The following is a 20,229-nucleotide window of genomic DNA, read 5'->3' on the forward strand; positions in this document are numbered from 1 at the left end:
TAAGCCACAGTCTCTGTAGAAATAAAAAAAAAAAAAAAAAAACCCTTCTGGCTTTCAGTTTTGGAGGATAAACCTTACTATTATGATCTCCGCAGTCTTGCTCTTCAAAGTCCAGATCACAGAAATCCTGTGACATTTCTATGTGCCACATGGGTGAGGTATAGAGAGGCTTTCACACGCTCTAATTTAGTGCCTTGAATCTATGACTCCATTTTACTCTTTCCATGCCTTTTTCTCTTCTTTCAAAACTTGCATTGTTCAGCTTGGCTGTTGTGCTGGAGTAAACAAGAAGAAAAAGTGTAAAATAACTGTTTGGGGAGTGGACAGCAGGCTTCGCCCAGGTCTTGCTCTAGTTCTACCTCCTGTCATAAATGCTGTCCTCTGAGGGTCTCTTGTCAGATTAGCCTACTGGAGGGAAAAGTGGAAAATAAAAGCACCAGGCTCCGTGCCAGATGTGGGATTTAATGCAGACGCTGAGAGCATCGGGCCTCAGTGAGCAGCTCGTAGATCCAGGGCCCCATAATGGACCTGGCAGCAGAGATATGCTCCTTTCAGGCCAGGTGACCTTGTCTTGCTTATTTATGATTATTATTAAGAAAAATGCCGGCTGCCAGACATGATCAGCATAAATCAAAAGCAGCTTCTTTAAGAGAAGCCATAAAACTCCTCTAAGGAAATTCCTAACTAGATGGCTAGATTTTAAAATTACTAGAAAGAGGTCTTTGGAACTGCAGAAAGATACGTGGTTATTATTTTTTTTATCAGAGATTGATTTTGAATCTGGGAAGATTTAATATTTTGGTTATTTCCTTAGTAAAAATGAACCAGAGATAGAATACTGGAAAGATATTCTTGAGCTCTCTGAGTGCTTTATGGCACATTTAACAGTAGAATCAGCAAAACACCATCACCACAGTTTCCTTTCCCAGCCCCGTCCGTGGTGAGGCATGTTGGTGGGAAGCACACAGGGTTGGGGTGTTCCACTGACTATAGCAGGTGCGTGAGAAGATAAAGCTACAAAGTAGGAGACTTAGAGTCTTGGGCTGTGTGATCTTTAGGGAATAACTATCCTCTCTAGGCTTCAATTTTCTCATGTAAAAGTAAAGCGGAGGGGTTTATTGAGAAACCTCATAGTCTCCTGATGCCCATATTGTCAGATGATTTGAATAATATAAAAAAAAATTGGTGATAACATGACTTCTTTGCATAGCATTTATTTCCAATTGATAAATATTGATCAGGCCTCTTCTATATTTTTTGAGCTTGATGGTGTGGAAGTTTCAAGGGTGGAGGGGAAAGGACAGGCAGTATAGACAACTAAGCCCCTGTAAGAAGTCTAATCGGGTTAGAGAAAAAGGATGAAAAGTTTGGAGCACCTATGAGCATTGCCAAGTACTGAGTGGTAGAGTGAGACTTGTGTCTAGGAAGCATTCAGAAAATGGGAGTGTCCAGAGCAGCAGGAAGAAAACTGTGGGGAAACATTGGATTGAGCTAGGCCTTGAAAAAGCTTAGGCAGAGCTGGTGGAGGGTATTGTTTGAGGCAGTAGTGGGAGCATTGGCCTGGCACCAAGAGGGTGGCCTATGGGCAACAGAGAAAGATTAACTCAACAAGGGTGATATTCTACTGGATGTCAGGATTGATAGAAAATGTAAGTCCAGATCAAGTTATACCTTAAATATCTCACAACTATAATAGTAATAATTGCAGTCATTACAGATTCTTGACTGGGAATGTGATGAGTGAGAGAAGCTGTGTTGCTTTTATCAATGAAGTTTCAGTGATCTATGCCAGCCCCCTACAGTGATGCAAACATGTATGTGGCCTAAAGCCATGAATAAGTTTGATGACAACCAGCCCTGGCCAGGGTGTATTAAGTTGCTAAAAGTATGTAGATTGGTGATATAGTTTTTGCTACATTTTCATCAACTGACAGTCGGACACCTCCCCCCCACCCGAGTCCCAGTCCTTACACTGTCTGCTCTCGCTATCACATAGCACTTATGGTGTGTCTCCTACCTGGGCGCTATCTCTTACATTCCACCCTATCCCCTGTATGTTAGCTTCTTGGTTTCCTTTTCTATCTTTCCGTCTCTTGATTAGGGAAACCTGAAAATAATATCAGCACCTTGGTCTGAATAAAGCTCATTTGTATATATAGTATGACCCAGAATCCAGAAAGCCAGGGAGAAGAGGGTCTGCCCCAAGGGAAGCAAACCCAGAGAGCGTGTTGGTTCTGAAATGCTGCCAGGGATTGACCTGCCCAGATATGAGCACCTGCAAGGCCTGTTCTGCACTTGGCTCAGCTTTCTGGGTGTCCAGCCCCGAGCTGGGCCACTTGGATACCATGGCTGATCCGCAGGCTGGTTAGGTTGGCTGTCTGGTTGGCCAAATGGGCCTACAAGTTAGCTCAGAGTTCTTTTCTATGCATTCCTCATACCTCATACTATTGGTGACCAGTGCTTTACACACTGAACCTACCTTCTCTGTCCTTTGCCATTCTAAGCATCCAACTCAGTGCCCGTCTTTCTCTGGGCGCTAGGTCAACATGACTGACTGAGGGGATTCTGGGTTCAGTTCACAGAGCCACTGTGCAAATATTTGTGACAAGTTACCCTCACAAAGGCCTGGGAGCACCAGGGCTGCCTCGCTTACCCTCTGTTGTTCATCGGGTTCTGAGGTTCATTCTTCGTTTGTTTTCATGAATTCAAGACATACCGTGGTCTCTAGCTTAATAAAAACGGAAAAAACAGAAGCAGGCAAGCTGCTTGCTAGCAAATTTAAGCTTGCCAGTGTCTTAAGAGAATCCACCTAGACGGATGAGAAAGATTGCAGAATGAGAAAACCCTTTTGAATATACAGTTGGGACAAAAAAAGTAATTCACTCTCTAAGACACCACGGAAGCCCTCGGAGTGAGGAATGGGGGCAGGGGGTGCAGGGCCGAGGGTCCCAGGGAGAACATGTGAGGGGCCTAGGCTCTCTCTCGAGAGTTCTCCGGTCCTGTCTCACCTCCATCATTCTCTAATTAAGGCTGGAAAACAGGCAGTAGAACCAATGTCATCATGCATCCGGGAGGCCATGTACCTGGCTCTTATTTACCAGTGAAATTATGCCCGTGGATCTCTTTCTCCCTCCCTCTTTGTCTCCCCCACCTTCTCCCGTTCCCCTCCTCCTCCCTTTCTCTTTCTTCTCTGATGTCTATAGTTCCTTCATTTTTGTAAATATTTATTTATTTATGCAAGTAAGAACTGGAGTACAGGCCAGAGATGCGGGAGTGGGGGAGTGAGAGGACTCACCCAGAGACAGAGTGGGGAGCAGAACAGTGGATCCACCGAAATACACTGCTGAGGGGAGCAGCAGGCAAGGCAGGAGAGGTCTGCTACGCCATGTGGGTTGCTCCCTGGCTGGCTGGGGATCGAACTTATGCTGCAGAGGCTGTGGATAGCTTCATAAGTTGCTCTTAACCCCTTGCACCACCAGGGAGGTCCTGTGGTTCCTTTCAAGATTAGTGCTTTATGCTTTTTGATTTGCAGTGTTCCTAGTGCTCATGTCTTGACTTAGAATGAAAACAGCAGCTGATGGTGGGAAGCTAATTATTCTAGGTTCTTAGGAGCAGGAATTAGGGGTTCAAAAATGTTGTGAGTCTGCAGCACTCAGAATTCCCAAGTTTCCGGAGATTTGCCCACACAGGCAGCATCTTCAGACTCAGCCTGGACACTTCCACCTGGATTCTATGATGTTACATACAGAAGGCCCAGTATCAGACTTCTTGCTGGGGTGGCCAGTGCAACAGAGGACAGAGTGAGACAGGTATTTACTGGTCAGTAGCCCCTCTTATGACATGCCGCTGACAGTCAAACCCGGAGAGGGGACAGGCAGAATAGAAACATCCCAAAGGTCATCTCATTCTTGTTGCCTTCTTTTCATGTTCTCTTGCAAACTCTTCAACTTCCTCGCCATGTCAGTCCCTGACAAGGGGGAAGTGAGCAGTAGTCTGGGGTAGACATAGTTTCTCTTCTATGATAGTTCATGGGTATCTTGGATTTTCTGAGAGTTTTGAATTCACTCACTAGAAAGTCAATTCCATGTGTGAGTTGATAACATCCAAGTCTTATACCTACCACTGAGGACCCCTCTCCTTCCCTCTTGTCTTGCTTCAGAGGTACACTACGAACCTTAGTCAGGGTATCATGGGGAAAGCTGAGGGCCCTGGCAATGGCATGAGTCAGAGTAGAGGAACAGAGTTCAATGCAGTAAGGAGGTTTCGAGGTGCCCCTTGCTGCTCTTAAGGGCATGAGACGTAATAGCGCCTACATGCCTTGTCATCCCAGGAGGGAACTGGCCATGAAGTCTTGATCTGGGTTCCCAAGCAAATATGATTCTGGGATTTTCTGGATGGTCTACCTGCTCCATTTCTTATGTCTTCCACCTCTTTCAGCTTTCTTCTGAGCCCAATCTCTCTTCTGAGTGATCACTTCCTTCCAGGTTGCTGGAAAGTCAGGGCCATATTGCTGTAAGGAAGCTGTGGTTGAGCACCTTAGCTGGCAACAGTGGCACAGATCACCTGTAACCTGTCTGCTTCGGGATCACAAGTCCTGAAATACCACTAGGTTGGGATTTCTCCTCTTCCTTGATCACTCCCTGGACACAGAGAAATCGTGTGTAAAAAAAAAAAAAAAAAGAAAAGAAAAAAAGAAAACCAAAAACAAAAAAAACACCTCCTTACTGGCAACAAAGTTTTGCTTCATGAAGTGGGCCAGACTGACCTGGGCCCACCTGAGGCTCGACCCCTCCAGGCTTGACTATTCTTTTTTTTTCCTTTTGCTATTCTGCTTTGCTGATTTCCATTCCCCTGTCTTCATGCTAGCTAATATGTTCTTCTACTTCATCCAACCTGCTGTTGAACCCCTTGAGTGTACTTTGTTTTTCAGTTCAGTTATTATATTCTTCAACTCTCTAACTCTCATTACATTTTCTCTCTTGTAATTCTCTTACATTTTCTCTCTCTTTGTTGAAGTCTTCGTTGTGTGAGCGGAAGGAGGTGCGTTCAGTATACCCCTGCACTGCTATGTTGAACAAGTCCCCCAATCTGTTGTTTTGAGCTGCTAGGTCTGGGGATAATTTGGTACACAGCAATACATAGTAGTTGGCATCAGCCATTCCCTGTTCTTCCCCAGTCCGTCCCCTATTTATCACACATAGATCCTCAGAGGAGTCATCCCAGAAATGCCTGAGCATGTCTAATGGCACTCAGGTGGGTCTAAATCACTGAGGTGCCCATTTATGTTACTGACTTTGCTTTAGAGGAGGTACTTCCTGACCTGTCCTTCGATTCAGGGTGAGTCACCCAATCTAATGTCTGGGTATGTATTCGCAAACCCAGAGAAAACGGTGTAACAGGAGCCACTTCGTGAGTATTTGAAGCCAAAAGAACGAGGATTGCCTGGTGGCCAGAGCCCTAGTCTTCACCTGAAAGATGGTGGGCCCTCTGCCTCCACCATCCCCTTTGTCAGCCAGAGAACTAATCATCCTCCCACTGATGCTCATTGTTACTCAACTTCCCTAGATGTTCTGGAAGCAGCCTTATATGAAAGAGACTGGATCAGAAAGGTTTGCTCAAAGTCAACTAGATTGATCAGATTGATTTAAAAAAAATAACCATTACCCAGTTTATTTCCATTGTGAATGTCGTAGACACTAAAGAGATAAACATCTACTTTGCCCAAGTGCTTGGTGTCTTGTGGTTTCATAAATCAGTGTGTGTGAGTGTGGGTATGTATATAAGATAAAGATGTGGGAAATGAAAACTGAGATTTGATGAGGGAGCTACAAGACAGAATATGCTTTTTGGGAAAATCTAATTCTGAATTCAGCGCCCCTAGTTGTCTCCTGAAGGAACGACCTCCCCACTCTCTGAATAGCCATGCGCTGCTCTGACGGCCGTCACTACGGGGAATTGCTGTTCATGGTGAACCATCTCACTAACTCCCTAAAATTGTTAATGAGAAGGTAGCCCTGTGTTTTAGGTCCTTTATTCAATAATGAAGCATTCTGGCTCTTTTTCTCTCTGGGGTTGTGGTATTTGTTTCCATAGCAACCAGTAGCTCTCTTGAAGTTGGAGAAAAAGGACATCTTTCTTTCTGAAAGGGTCATCAGGCCACCCTAGCTATGTACCCAATAGGCAGAACCCACTGAAATTGGGAGACAATAATGGAAAAGAGGATGGATGGAAGAGTAGAAAAAAGAAGGCATTAACTCCTCCGAGATAGCCTGTCTGTGATGGTAAATAGCATGAAAGGAACAATATCATCTCGTGAATGCACACAGCCATCTCCCAGGTCCTCCGAAAAGCTATAGGTTTGCACAACCTTCACTTTCTCAGGGCTGCCTTCCAAGGGTTTCAAGTCCTCATTTGCTTTCCTTCATTCTCACTCCAACCTGACTTTGAATGGAACTCTATCCATTCTATTGAAAAGCACATCCAGCCCCAGTTCTTAAGTGCAGCTAGCCAAGGTTTCAGGCAAACTCCCGTCTTATTTCCCCCCAAAAGGAGACCATATATCAATTCTAAGTGAAGTCAGATCAGATTTCCTTCAACTTCAGGATAAACCTGTTGGGATGGTGTCACTTTCCCCAACCAGGAGAAGGCAAAGCTCTTGATGTTACACTACTGGGAGCTTAAGGCTCAGGTACCACAGAGGGGCTTGGTTTCCATCCCAGGTGGCCATGCTCCCCACTGAAACCCAGGGTCTCTCTTGCTGAGGAGGAAGAGGAGAAACAGGTGTTAGGGAGCAGCATGTATGTATGTTTCTGAGGTGGCAACTTGAGGGCCCAGAGTGTTCCAAATACAGCTCTCTCCAGATGCCAGGGTGTCTGGCATGGCCCCACCACTTGCAATAAAAAAAATAATAAAAGATTGAAAATCATTAAGATTAACTTTGAGCTTAATCCCCTACTTAGGTTCACAGAGACGGAGGCTTATCCCAGCTCTGTCGCTCGACACCCCGTCCCCTGTGAGAAAACCCACCAACGGTGCTGGGGTGCGCTGGGTGGATGGCCCCTTGCGCAACAACCAGAGGGGCCTTGGGGAGCCTTTTGAGATCAAAGTCTATGAAATTGATGACGTGGAGCGGCTGCAGCGACGAAGAGGAGGCAACAGCAAGGTGAGTCACCTCCTCCCCATACAAGCGACAGCCCCCAGCCAGTCCCCTGGAGGGTGGGGGGGGCGGTATTGGGGTGGGGGGGCGTGCCCTGTGAGGACAGCTCAGACCAGAGGCTTCCCAGCAAGGGAGGGCCAGGAAGTAGCAGCAGCCCTGTCCTAGCAGGAGCACCTTTGGCCCGGACTTCAGAGGGCTCCATGCAACTCAGAGGCTGGGAGAGCTGTTACTCTGGGGGCTTTTCTGAGCCCAGCTTGGAAGTCAATCTGCTTTCTAGATTTAAGAAATGCCTGTGATAGGCTTACGCTGTGGTTGGGTTCTCTGAGCTGACTCTGTCAGGGCAGAAATTCAGATGGAATTACCTGGATGCCCCCAGACTTCCCAGTAACCAGTTCCTTTTGCACTGACTGGATGCACAAGCCTTGCTTTGTAGAAGAGGATGTGTGCACAGTATCTGAGCAGAGGGCTCTGCTTTTCTCATCTGCCTACCAGGAGGTCATGTGTTTCAATGCAAAACTGAAAATTCTGGAGCATCGCCAGCAGAGAATCGCCGAGGTCCGAGCCAAATATGAGTGGCTGATGAAGGAGCTGGAGATGACCAAACAGTATCTGATGCTGGATCCCAACAAGTGGCTCAGTGAATGTAAGCACTGGGGTTCATTTCCATCTTTGCAACTACGGGGTTCTCCAGCTCACAGTGGCGTCAGAACCCAAGGCCTTTGTGCCCCCGAGACAGTCTCTGTCTGGAGATAGTTGCAAGTATGCAATGCCACCCTCCCGGGGGCAAAGGGGAGGGGCCAGGGCAACAAACAGGTGATGGGTATTGCTCTTGCAAGATTATTTCTTACGTGTCTCAGTGCAAAGAACCTGAAAATGAGATTTCCCCCCCTGTGTGTGGCAGATCACCCAGACATGAGGCTGTACTATAACTCTGCTCCTAGGCCACAGAATCACATTGAATATCCAGCCTGAAATAGACAAGAACTTACAGAGCTCTTAATAGGGTAGAATGTGCAATCCTAGAAAAACCTCGAACGAACCCAAAAAGCCAGAAAAACATTTCTGAGTGAAAAAATAACATTCACAGTGTTATTTCCATTTAATAGAAAGCCCAGGATGACAGTAACCATCTAATAACAATTCAGAACAATTTTGCTCTCTTTGAAAGACAGATTCAATTGTCTCTTATTTATTTGTTCCTAGCCATTCCATTTACCACAAAATAAAGCTCAAATCTGGTCCCAACTTTTATATTGCTATGGGGCCCGATGCTGGAAGACGTCATGTGTGAAATAAAGTCCATCACCGCCACGGAAATTCCTTTCCCTCCCTTTTCTGTCTGACACTTGCCAGTCTTCTCCCAGGCTTCTCAGCTTCCCTGTGCCCCCTCTCTTCACGACTCTCCCTGGCACAGAATATCCCCCCCAAACCTCCCCCACCACCACCCCCCACCCATCACCAGTGTGTCCTCATGGTGGCGTGGGAGAGGAGCAATGCAGGGCGTTTGACTTAATAAACTTAGGGTAAAAAGATACTGGGTGAAGGAGAAAGTGAGAATTCCTCAGCAGCTGCGTCCTGCTCTGACAACAGTCTGGCTTCAAGTGGTTTCATTTCCATAAGAATGAGGTAATAAGTCCCCCAGCTCCCAGTAGCTCCTTGGGTTTCTGCGAAGATAATGTGAAGAGGGACAGAGAGCAGTGTGACCAGCCTGTGACTGGCCTGCTGATGCGCACCATCTGCACCATCTGCGGCCAGGACCACAATAATGCAGACCCATGCTGGAGGCCGGCTTTCCCAGGTACCAGCAGTGGGGTCTTGGGAAGAGGTGTAACCTCTCTGAGCCTTGATTTCCTTATCTGCAAAATAGAAAACATAATGTTGCCAATTTCACAGGATTGTTAGGAGGAGTAAAGAAGTTACTGCCAGTCACATGCATATTATACTGGCCCATGAGGAAGGCTCAATAAGAAGAAGTAGAGTTATTATTGTCCAGAGTTCAACTAAATAGATGTTCTCAACAAGAAACATTTTCTTAGTATGTGCTTGCATGATACCCTGAGTTAGTTCTTCTGTTAGAAATCTGGACAAAGACATAAACTCCTGCTTTGGAGGGTATTTCCATTCAGGACACTGATGGGGCAGACAAGAGGAAGGAAAGCGTCTCTGAGCAGGGCTCAGCATGGGAGCCTCACGCTTATCCTGCTCCCACCTGTGGATACCCTTTTTCTTCTTTGGTGACTCCCCAGACACTCAAAGACTCCAGGGACAACCATTCCCGTGGTCCCCTTTATTTTGACTGTTTTCATCAAAATCTAATTTTTTGAGAGCTGTCTGTGTCTCAGGCAGACTCGAAAATTGTCTTCATCTTACAAAGCCACATTTTTTTCCTGGGAGGCAGCAAACATCAGTGCACGTGTAGATGCTTCCAGGAAACAATCGCTTCCTTCCTGCCTTTGTGCATGTCAGGAATCAGGGATTTCCTTTTTAGTTTTCTATTGCTGCTCTGCTTGGGTGAGAAACATTGCTCTTTCTTGGAACATGCTGATCCATTCTTGTGCTTCATCTAGTCTACAGCTGAACCTCTCTATTAGATTTTTTTTAAAGATTTATTTATTTATTTATTTATTTGTCTATTTATTTATTTATTTATACATGCACTGGGTACAGTCAGAAGCGCGGGAGGGCGAGAGAATTCACCAGGGCCAGAGCGGGGAGCAGAGCAGGCAGAAGGACCGAAGTACACTGCTGAGGGGAGCAGCGGGCGGCAGGAGAGGTCTGCGCGCCATGCGGGACCCTCCTCCGGTGGCCGGGGAGCAGCCGGGGATCAAACCGGTGCTGCAGAGGCCGCGGGCAGCTTCGCAACCCAGCGCTCAACCGCTGCGCCACCAGGGAGGCCCCTATGAGATTTTTTAGGTCAGTTGTTCTGGTCTCCAGTTGTGTGACTTTCTATTTGGTACTTTCTTGTATTCTCTCTTTGTTGAAGTTCTCACTGTGTTCGTCCATTCAGGGAGCAGCTTTGTGGCCATTATTTTGAATTCTAGATCAGATAGTTTGCTTTTCTCCATTTCATTAAGGTCTCTTCCTACAGGTGTGTTCATGTTATATATCAGGCAAAACAGATCCCTCCCGCAGTCTTGAGAGAGTGGCATTAAACCTCATCATTCAACTGTGCCCTAATTCCTGGTTGTCTTTCGAACCTTTGTGGTTGTTCAGGCAGCCTGGTTTATTCTTGATACGTCCCCGTTGTTGAGGGTGTGCCAAGACCTGTCAGGAGAGGTCTTTTTTAGTACCTACTTTCAGACTGGTTGGTAGTCAGACCCTGGGATAGCAGCAGTCGCATTTGGCCGCTGTCTTAAAAACTGTGGGTTGTAGGATCCTGTAGGTCTCCAGAGCTGGCAATATGGATGCCTCCCTTGGGGATAGCTACAAGAATCAGGGTTCTAATGAGTGTATAATTTGATTTCTGTGACATACTGGTGAGCTGTAGTGAGATCAGCAGAGTGCAGAGATCACATGCCCTGGCTTACGTAGCCCTGAGGGCTCCTCCAGCTTTGGCAAGACTAGGGCCAGCAGGCGATGAGCCACATTCCATGGAGCTGGCTTAGCAGGCAAGAGTGACCTGTGGCTCCAGCAAGATGTGAAGGTGCACTAAGACAGCACTTGTTCCTCTGGTTCTACTACAGTAGAGTGGAGGCACAAAAATGGCACCCACCAGTGCCTCTGTCCTGGGAGAAAATTCTAACAGACCCTTGGCCCCCAGCAGACACTGTAAGCTCATGGGTCTCTTTCATTCATGATTTAGGTGCTGGTTCAAATTGCTACCTTTGTGCTAGTCCTAGTTTTAGTGAGTTTGTGTTTTTTAAAAGTTGACTCTCTGTTCCCTGCTTGGGTCTATAGGTCAGGAGCCCTACTGGTCTTCTTTTCTTTAAAAAAAAAAAAAAAAGATTATTTATTTAAGCATACAATAACCGGGGTCCAGGTCAGAGGTATGGGGCCTGAGAGGATTCACCCGAGACGAAGTGGGGAGCAGAACAGGTGGATCCACTGAGATACACTGCTGAGGGGAACAGTAGGTGAGACAGGAGAGGTCTACTGTGCCATGTGGGTAGCTCCCTGACCAGGGATCAAACTCAGGCCACAGTGGCTAGTGACAGCTTGATAGTGCTGAGACTTTAACCCCTGCGCCACCAGGGAAGCCCTATTGTTTTTCAAGTGTAGGTCTTTGGTGGGAAGGGGTGCCTGATGAGGGGCACGAATCCTCAGGAAAAGGCCTGTATTTATAAGCTCTCTCCCTTTGTGTGTTACCAGTTGCAAGTTAAGGTTTCTTGGTGACACTACCTCTAGCTGAGTTGGTAAGGTCCCCTTGTCCCATATTGTAAGGAGCTCTACAGCTCATTCACACACTTTTTTTTTTTTTTTGTGGGACCCTCACCCAGGTCCAGGAGAGGATGGTCCCAGCTTGCTAGGGATCGAAGGAAGAGGATGTTTCACTCTGTCCCTAAACATTAGGAGCATCATCTGGGTCCTAAACCTCAGCTTACCTTCTGAGTACAAGGAACCTTAAATATGAATATAGATTTATCATCCGCCTGTTTCCTGTGCTAGGGTGTGCCAGAGACAAGGTCAGTTCTCTTCATTTGCTTAGGGAGGCAGCTGTGTGAAGGACTCACCGGAAAGGAAGATACTTCCTATCATTGGCAGAGATATAAATGCCACTTAGGTAAGGCTTGAAGACTGACTTATTTTGTGGCCAACAAAGAAGAATGTGCTGATAGAGTGTCACAAATCCTGTGACAGAGGTGAATAGAGCTCGAAAGTTACCTTATCCCTCAGTGTATCCTCAGTAGAATGCTGGGCTGTATGATGAAAATGATCACCATTATAACTGAGCAGTGAACAACGTTCCGTTCTCAGCCTGAGAGACACAGCGTCCGGTGGCCAGGCAGGCACATGACGCCTGGGGCCTGGGACCCGGGGTGGGTGCAGTGCCGCGGCTGTGGGCTGGGCCGTGCAGACCGGAGGTCATCTCTCCCCACCTTTTCTGCATCTCCATCAGGCTTCTCCTTCTTTGCAGTTGACTTGGAGCAGGTTCTGGAGCTGGATTCCCTGGAGTACCTGGAGGCGCTCGAGTGCGTGACGGAGCGCCTGGAAAACCGCGTCAACTTCTGCAAGGCCCACCTCATGATGATCACCTGCTTTGACATCACCTCCAGGCGCCGGTGAACAGAGCCCTCACCCTGCCAGGCCCCTCACTCCCGGGACTCCACAGCCAGCCACACGCCGGGCCTTGGTGCTGGCAGCGTCGAAGACAGCGGAAGGAGGATGAAGGTTCGTGGCAAGTCTGGAGTGAGCGTTGAGTGGAAGGCAATGTTTTCTTTTGTTTCCCGTAGGAAAGGTGTAACCACAAACATGCATGGGAGGAGAAGATGATGGGAACCCCAAAGGATGTGGAAGCCCCCTGAGACTGAAAAAGCACTTTGAGGAATTTTCAAGAACTTGCTTGTACATAAGAACTGCTGGCAAAGAGACCTCACTCTTCTCTTGGTTTTGTGAGAAAGGGCAAGGGTGGACGTAGGATCGCTGTGGAAAGTAAAATCAAAACCACCACAAAAAATTACCCAGAATGACTGATTAAGTGCCTTGCAAATCTTTATTATTATCCAAACACTTATGTTGATACTTTCTTGTGTACAGATGGTGCTAGTCAAGTTGTAAACAACAACAAAACCAACAAAAAGGAAAATCAAACACGTTTTTTGAAATGTATTTACAGCTCGTTTTCCTTTGATGTTTTATTCTATTTCTGACTTGCTGTTTCTAAGTAAGTTGTGTTTGTAGACCTATTTCCTAATCGGTATTGCATATGAATAAATGTTAACTGTCTTTTATGGTTATTCTGGTAAGGACACTCAGCAGAACATAGAGACCACACGGGCACAAGCTAGTGTGTTTCCAAAGAAGGTTGAGCAGGAGAGGCCCCTCGTCACATGGGCACAGGTGCCCTCAGCGGCCAGACTGGGAATGTGGGTCATGAGAGCTGGAGAGGACTGGAGCAGAGGCCGAGATGGGGCCTTTGTGATCGGGGTCCTGTCTCACCCAGTGGGTGGGATGTTTGTTCCTTCTACAGTCTCCCCGCCAAGTCCTGACACACATGCTTGTTCCTTTACCCACAGGCCCCGGGTTTCTGTGGCCCTCCAAACATTTTTCACCCTTTTTTATCAGTTAATTAAACTTTCTTTCTTAAATCGTTGTAGTCCCCAAGGTTTTCCTGCCACCGATGCCCCTGGACCCATCACCACATCCCCTTGTGTCCTTCCTCTCCTCTTCTGATCCCTCCCTCTTCCTCCTCCTTTGCTGTTTGCCTCAGTTCAAAAAAGACAAACTCGTGTATTTTGTGGATGAAGCTGGAATGGATCATATTGGGTTTTATCACAAAGACTTTGGATTGAAAGTTTGAGCCAGGTCAGCACAGCCATATCTTTTGGCTCTCTTTTTTTGTGAATTTACTAAAGCAGGGGATTTGTCCCAATTTAGAGACCTTCACAGGCTTGTACATGCAGAGGCCCCAACTAGTGTTGGTGTGGAACAGGAAAGGATGTTGGTATTGCATAAATTTTTTGTTGTGCATAGTGCTGCTTAAATGCAAGACATTTTCAGTTGTCCCACGTCCCAAAGCCTCCTGGCCAAGAAAACACATGTGTGTCTCCTCAATCTTGGCACCTGAAAGCGGAGAAAGCACACCACACACTTCTGGACAGACAGAGCACAGAGTCAAATGCGTGTGAACATATAGGTCTTGACTCCCAGCAGCTCAGTACCTCATTCACACATTAAGATTCTCATCCCACCACAGCTCCCTTAGAGCTTATCAGATCCATTTTACTGATGGGAATGTGAGGCGGGGTGGTGAGGGGGCTGCCTGGTAACACGGTGAGGCAGCCCCCTTGAAGGTCAGGGCCAGGCCCCAGAAGCTTCCCACTGAGGTGCTAAGGCCTTTACTATTTGGTTTTACCCTCCCATGCAGCAGAGCTCCAGGATACTATTTTCAGTCTCCACTAACCAACTCCTCAGAACCAGCTGCTCCCCAAGGCAAAGAACCTATACCTTTCCTTGCCAATGCTCTTCTGAAGCACTGTTGACTAAAGAGCCAGCTAGGCTCAGTAGAACACAGTAGAGGAGCCTAAGTTTGGGGACCAGGGTCAGAACAGCCCTCAGCCCTACAGGGAAGTCAGCTCCATAGACTGGAAACCAGCTCCGTGGGGGCCAAACCCTGCTTTGCTCCTAAACAGAGGTGCCCAGAGAAGGCAGGCTCGCATCTGACACCTGAACAGGCTCAAATGTGGTGAAAGGTTGTCCCTTCTCATTAACAAGTGTGTCTGCACGTTGTAAAGCAGAGCCTCCCCCAGATCCTCAACGTTCACCCCAGCATGCAGGTGGTCCCCTGTGCCTGGGCACGGTCTCATAGCACTTGGCTGGGTGGGTTTATTTCAGAGCAACACTGGGGAAGTTTTTGAGCCCCAAAGGAGGCCAGTCTTTTGAGTTTGCATATTCCACTTGGCAGCCCTTTTGGTTACTGATCTGAAATATATCACTTCATGAAAACCTTATATTTGGGATTGTCAAAGGTGAGTATTAATAGTTTTAACTGGAAGTAGATTCACCTGATGAGTATCAGTGTTATTAGCTTCTGCCCATGGCACACTTCCGGGAGGCCAGAGGTCACTTACTGGACTGACTGCCATGGGAGGCCATTGCTAGGGCCCCGGCACTTTTCCTTGGAGCAAACCTAAGTGGAAACATCTACAGAGATTTAAAATCTCTATCAGTTGAGTTGCTGTTGGCCATGGTGTAGAACAACTTGGCATGGAGACAGCCCTTTTGGCTTTTTCTTCAAAAAAAAAAAAAAATCCTAAATAAGCTGAAAACCTCTTAATGCACCAGGTATTAATTAACATTGTAAAGAAACCATGAATTTTATGTTCTGATGTGTGTGCTCCTGGTTCTACCTCTGAGTTGACTCAACAGTGATAAACTTCAGGCACAAAGGAAAGCCATCTCATCACTGTGCCGAAGCAGTCAGCCCCAGTAACAAAAATCTCCCTCCAGGGACCAGGGCTGAGGGCTTTTCAGTTCTCCTCTTGAGTTTGGCCTTGGATAAGCCAAGAAGGAAAAGGAATGTCAAAGAACACATTTCCATTTCATTACCAAAAAAAGGACCAGATAAATGTTTATTTGAAATTGACATTTAGCCACATGAGCCTGATTCCTTGTCTGAAATCTGTTCCTCTCCATATAGTTTAGTGTGAGGTGGAAGCATTAGCAGCAGAACAAAATTCAGATCCAGAAAAGGGCAATCGTGGTGGTGTTTCCCTGGAGTAAATCTATATTACTTTCATGATGGGGTCTCACGCTGCACCAGTGAAAGTTTGCTTTATCCTGCTCTTCTCATCCTGGAATTCCCTGTATGTCAAGGGAAGCTGTCGATAGCTTTCATCTCTTCCAGACTTGCAATCAGAACACCTTATCTGTTGTTTCATCTCCAATTGCTATTCTGAACATGGGAAGCTTGAGATGCAAAAACAGATACCATTGGCGCAGGTGGGGTGTGGCAAGGGAGGCCAAGGTGGGTGGGGATAGGCCCTGGGCAAAAAGCCAGGCGGCCGGGCACGGGGACCTCAGCAGGCAGACATCTGGCCTAGTTTGCCATAAGTTAGCCTCAACCTTGAAGCCCGGGTTCCTGGAAAGTGGTAATGACTTTGCTGTAGCCACAGATATCATCCAGAGTGATGGTGCAAAAGGCCCAACACAGGTGCATCTTGTACTGGTTATTGCACCTTTGTGTGTGTTAAATAAGCAGTTTTTCTTTGGGCTTCAGACTCTAATGCTGATCAAGAATTTTGGTTACCCCAAAGGCCCTTATCAGGCTACTTGAGAGCGGCTGTCTGACCTGGGCTCCTTGGGGCTGCAGGCCAGGCTTGTGAGAACCCGTAGATGTGCTAACCACAAACTCAGTCGTCTGTGTCATCTGCCACCATGGCTCTGTAATCTGACTTCCAAAATAACCATGTATGGAGTGTTTTTAAGTTCCTTAGACCAAAAAGGATTGAGAAATTACTAAAGATGAGTTCACTTCAAAATTGAAACCAGAAGAGTTCATGAATTTATTCATTGTTCTTTCCTGATGGAATATTAGAAGTTCTTTTAGCATGTTCAAAAAGGCTTCCCCCCTTTTAAAGACAATATATTTTAAACCCCAACACCATGCTAGTAAGAAACAGGTTGAAAGTCCTGCAGGAGACTAGTTACGCTGAATACACCGTCATTCCCCCATCCCTGCTGCTGCCCAGCTTGCCACGGAGAGGGTCACATCAGCACTGCCGCACATCACACCTGCACACAGAAAAGCCAGCCCACTCTTCTCTGTGCCAAATGAAGCAAAGCCCACTCACTGACACTGTTAATATAATTTTGAGGGGCTTGGTAGAAGGGCAGGTGGCAGAAATACAGTGTTCGTTTGGATTATAATACCTCTTTCTCCACCTCCAGCAAATACGTGTCAACATTTGTGGGTAAAAACTCAAGAGACTATGTCACTTTGCAATCTTCCTAACAACAACTCTTATTTTTCTTAATTACAAACTGTTTGTAGTTTCCAGATAAAAGTATAATTCCAATCCTGGAGAGGCTCTTACCACTCAACCTCCTCTTCTCAGAAAAAGTTTTTTTTGAAAACCTTGCAGGTAGTCTGCCCATCCCTAAACAAACGATTCTGCTTTGTGGGTGGCCCTACCCAGAACCTGAGGTGATGTCATAATAGGGAAACAGCGGCGCTTGAGGCAGCGTCAACCTCGTTGCATGTAATTAATCTTCTCTAAATCACATGTCCTCGGTGCCCACGTGGGGAGGAGTGAGTGCTGAAATGCTGACACACAGAGATTTTATAGAGACACAGAAATTACCTTTAAAACTAAAAAGGCTCACTGCCTCATAGCCCACGCTGCTAACCAACATCTCACGTCATCATAAACAATTTATGAAGAAGTTATATAATTTGTGTGTAAACTCAGGATGTTGTTTTATAGCACTGCTTGTGTTTTATGGTTTATGCATCATGTTTGGAAGTGCTATCCAAGTGTTATGCATCGAAGTATAAGTTTAGTGGATCTGTCTGTGACTCGTTTTCCCCCTCACTCTAGTGAGATCTGTTTGCAGAGATGTGGGCCAGGGAGAGGAAAGCTAAATTAGGAGAAAAGGGGTTAGTGTGGGGTCCTCACAATACAGTTCAAAAAATCCAGCTCTTTCTATAGTAAACAGCTTAAGGGGAAGAAGTACTTTCATCTTGAATTTGATGGTAATGGGCTTGGAAATCAGCCTCCACAGGCCTAGGTGAGAGAAGATCTGGCCTCCTCCTGCTACTTTGACACTGAATTTCTGGAAAAGTGTGGATGGTATCAGGTTCCTACATTTCCCTACGCCTCCCCACCCAACCACCCCTAGCGCTACTGAAGGGAGTTTGGAAAAGTAAAGTTCCTTACCTTGGATATATATATTACCTGTTTTTCCTGGAGAAACCAAAGCACTTTAGTGAGTCTTACAACCCGTAATACTTAAGGCGTCTTGTCCCCTCACTGGATCCCTGAGAGTCAGGGAGGGGCTGGGGTCCGTAGTCTCATTTGAGAGGCAGCTAAACCTAGGAGAAAAAGCCTTGAGGTAGGAGACAGGAAGTGGGTGCCAGGTCTAGTTTCCTAACTAGCTATGCAACCTTGGGCAAGTCACGTTATTTTGCTGGGCCTCAGGCTCCCCAGTGGAAGATTGGGGGTCATCATAGCTGCCCTTCTGGCATAGTGTAAAGAGAAAATGGTATAACTGATGGGGAGTGCTTTGAAGAAATTAACATTCTGTATAGGAGCTGGGGGTCATCGTTTATAGATGAAGAAACTGAAGTCAATAGTCAGTGATTGACCCAAGTTCACAGAGTACTTTTTAGCAGACTGGGACTGAGTGCAGCCTCTTGGACTCTCGCCAGGAGGGGCCCTGTGCCGGGTATGTGTATATGCTGTGTACTGATGCGTGTGCACAGGACGCAGACAGATGCGTGTGTTCAGAAGGCCGGGGCAGTGCTGGAAGAGCAAGGACAGATGGCCTGAGTCCAGCTTCAGTTCTGACAGTCGTCCTATGGCCTGGGAGATATTCCCTAACTTCTCTGGAACTTGGTTTTCTGATCTGTAAAATGAGGACATGTGCTGAATGATCTTTGTGGTTTCCTCAGCTCTCGTAGTGTATGTATGTATATAATAAATGCTTATCTGTAGAAATGAGCCCATTTGAAAGATAAAGACAAGGCCTGCTCAAGTGCATTTATTGTGTCAGAAACAGCAACTTCACAAACAAGTTCTTAAAATCTTGTTTTTTGGAAGTCCATGGTAGTATTCAATGCCATTGTTTTAAACGCATTGTTTTACTGGGTGCCATTTAAAAAAATTAAGTTCTAGCTTACAAGTGTTTCCTAATATTTTTTTTTTTTTAATAAAGTTCACTTGTTAAAGTCAGAAATTGAACGATTCTGTACTTGGGCAGGTCCCAGCAGCCTCGTTACAAACAGGCTGGTTTGTGTGTATGGGCCTTTACATAGCTATATCAAAGTTAGCTCTTGGCTTGATCATGGTAAATATGAGCAGGCTACCTGGAGAACCATCCAGAAAAGAAAGTTATAGTTCTCACAAACTGGTGACATGAATCCATTACGCTGTGTGTCATTTCCAGTGTGAAGACATTGTTTGCTGGCTACGATCTCTGACTTTTTGTGGCATATGAGGTGTAAAATGTTGTCAAAAAAGAATCTGGTGTTTAAAAAGAATCAAACTCTGGTGGCATTAAATGTTCACTGTTATTCTACTCAGAGTCATGAATTTCTCTGCACCCAAGTGATCTTTCCATATGGGAGGGAAACTATTCACAGCCTGGGTGGGTAGGGTGGGAGAGCGGGAGGCTGTGGGGGTTCTTCTCATTACAGTGGAGCAATGCCTTGGCCTAGGTCTTCCTCCCAGCTTCCAAGGACTTCTCTAGTGGAAGCCTGTCTAGTCCCACTGGCCTCCATGGTGCCCAAAAGCTCAGCTGTAGGATGGGTTTTGGAGTGGAGGCAGAGTCATGCAGCTCCAGCCCTGTTCTGCATCCCTAAGAGTCAGCTGCTAGGCTGGTGATCACACCTGAAGAGGGCCGAGAAGTTGAGTGTTAATGTGATGTTTTTATTGAAGAGTGACTCTCCCTCAGTTGTTGTCTCTGGGCTTGTATAGGTTAGAACCATTCTACATCACTGCGGTTGCTCGGACCTGGACGCAAGGGCCCATTTTTACAATGGTGCTTGTCTCAACTCTATTTTTTTTTTTAAGATTTATTTATTTATGCATGCAAGAACTGGGTACAGGCCAGAGGTGCGGGAAGGTGAGAGGATTCACCAGAGACAGAGTGCTTGCCTCAACTCTCATTGGGCATATTTAGACAAGCAAGCAAAAGCACACCAGAAAGTAGAAACAGGTCTCCTAGGAAACCCCCGCTCTCAAGGACACTCTCAAGCCCTCAACCAGTGATGTTTCCTCCTGAGCAGCAGCGAGGCACTTCCTAAGATGTGGTGCCACATCCATTCAGTCAATGGAGTGTCTCACAATCCCAAGAGATAGTGCCCTGGGCCACTCAGAACAAACACCCCACCCCCTGAGGGGCTGCTAGGAATCCTGCCTCATCCTCTGCTGAGGCTTGGAGAGGTGCGCCTCACAGACCCTGCTCATGTCTTCCCTAGATCTCATGCCAGCCCTTCTGGGCCTCCATATGGGAGGGTGCTTGGGTGACCAAGCACAAGCCATGTGTTCTTAAGAAGCCATCAAGATTTTCCAGAAATAATGCCTTCCCTAAAGAAGCAAGAGGCAGTGCTCTCCAACTCTGCCCACTCCCCTGGAAGAAGGGAGACCAGAAAGATGGGCCTAGAATCGATTTTAACCCTCTTATGCTTCCCTTAAGGGAGAACCACACAAATATATCATCTTAGTTGTATTTGTCACTTAAGCCATTAAACGCTC

General features: G+C 46.5%; 1 protein-coding gene across 4 annotated transcripts in view; it reads left to right on the forward strand.

The window, feature by feature from the left end:
* KIF26B (kinesin family member 26B) overlaps positions 1–19,035 on the forward strand; it is a 563,425-nt gene extending 544,390 nt beyond the window's left edge. For all 4 annotated transcript variants that reach the window (XM_054694956.1, XM_054694958.1, XM_054694957.1 and 1 more), the window contains 3 exons: positions 6,960–7,162; positions 7,649–7,799; positions 12,231–19,035. In XM_054694956.1, coding sequence (XP_054550931.1) covers positions 6,960–7,162; positions 7,649–7,799; positions 12,231–12,379 — 503 coding nt within the window. In that variant the 3' untranslated portion in view covers positions 12,380–19,035. The remainder of the gene's footprint in view (positions 1–6,959; positions 7,163–7,648; positions 7,800–12,230) is intronic.
* Positions 19,036–20,229: the final 1,194 nt, after the last annotated feature.

The sequence above is a fragment of the Talpa occidentalis genome, unplaced genomic scaffold (genome assembly GCF_014898055.3).
Source record: "Talpa occidentalis isolate TD23 unplaced genomic scaffold, MPIMG_talOcc4v2.1 talOcc4.14, whole genome shotgun sequence".
Classification (NCBI taxonomy): Eukaryota; Metazoa; Chordata; class Mammalia; order Eulipotyphla; family Talpidae; genus Talpa; species Talpa occidentalis.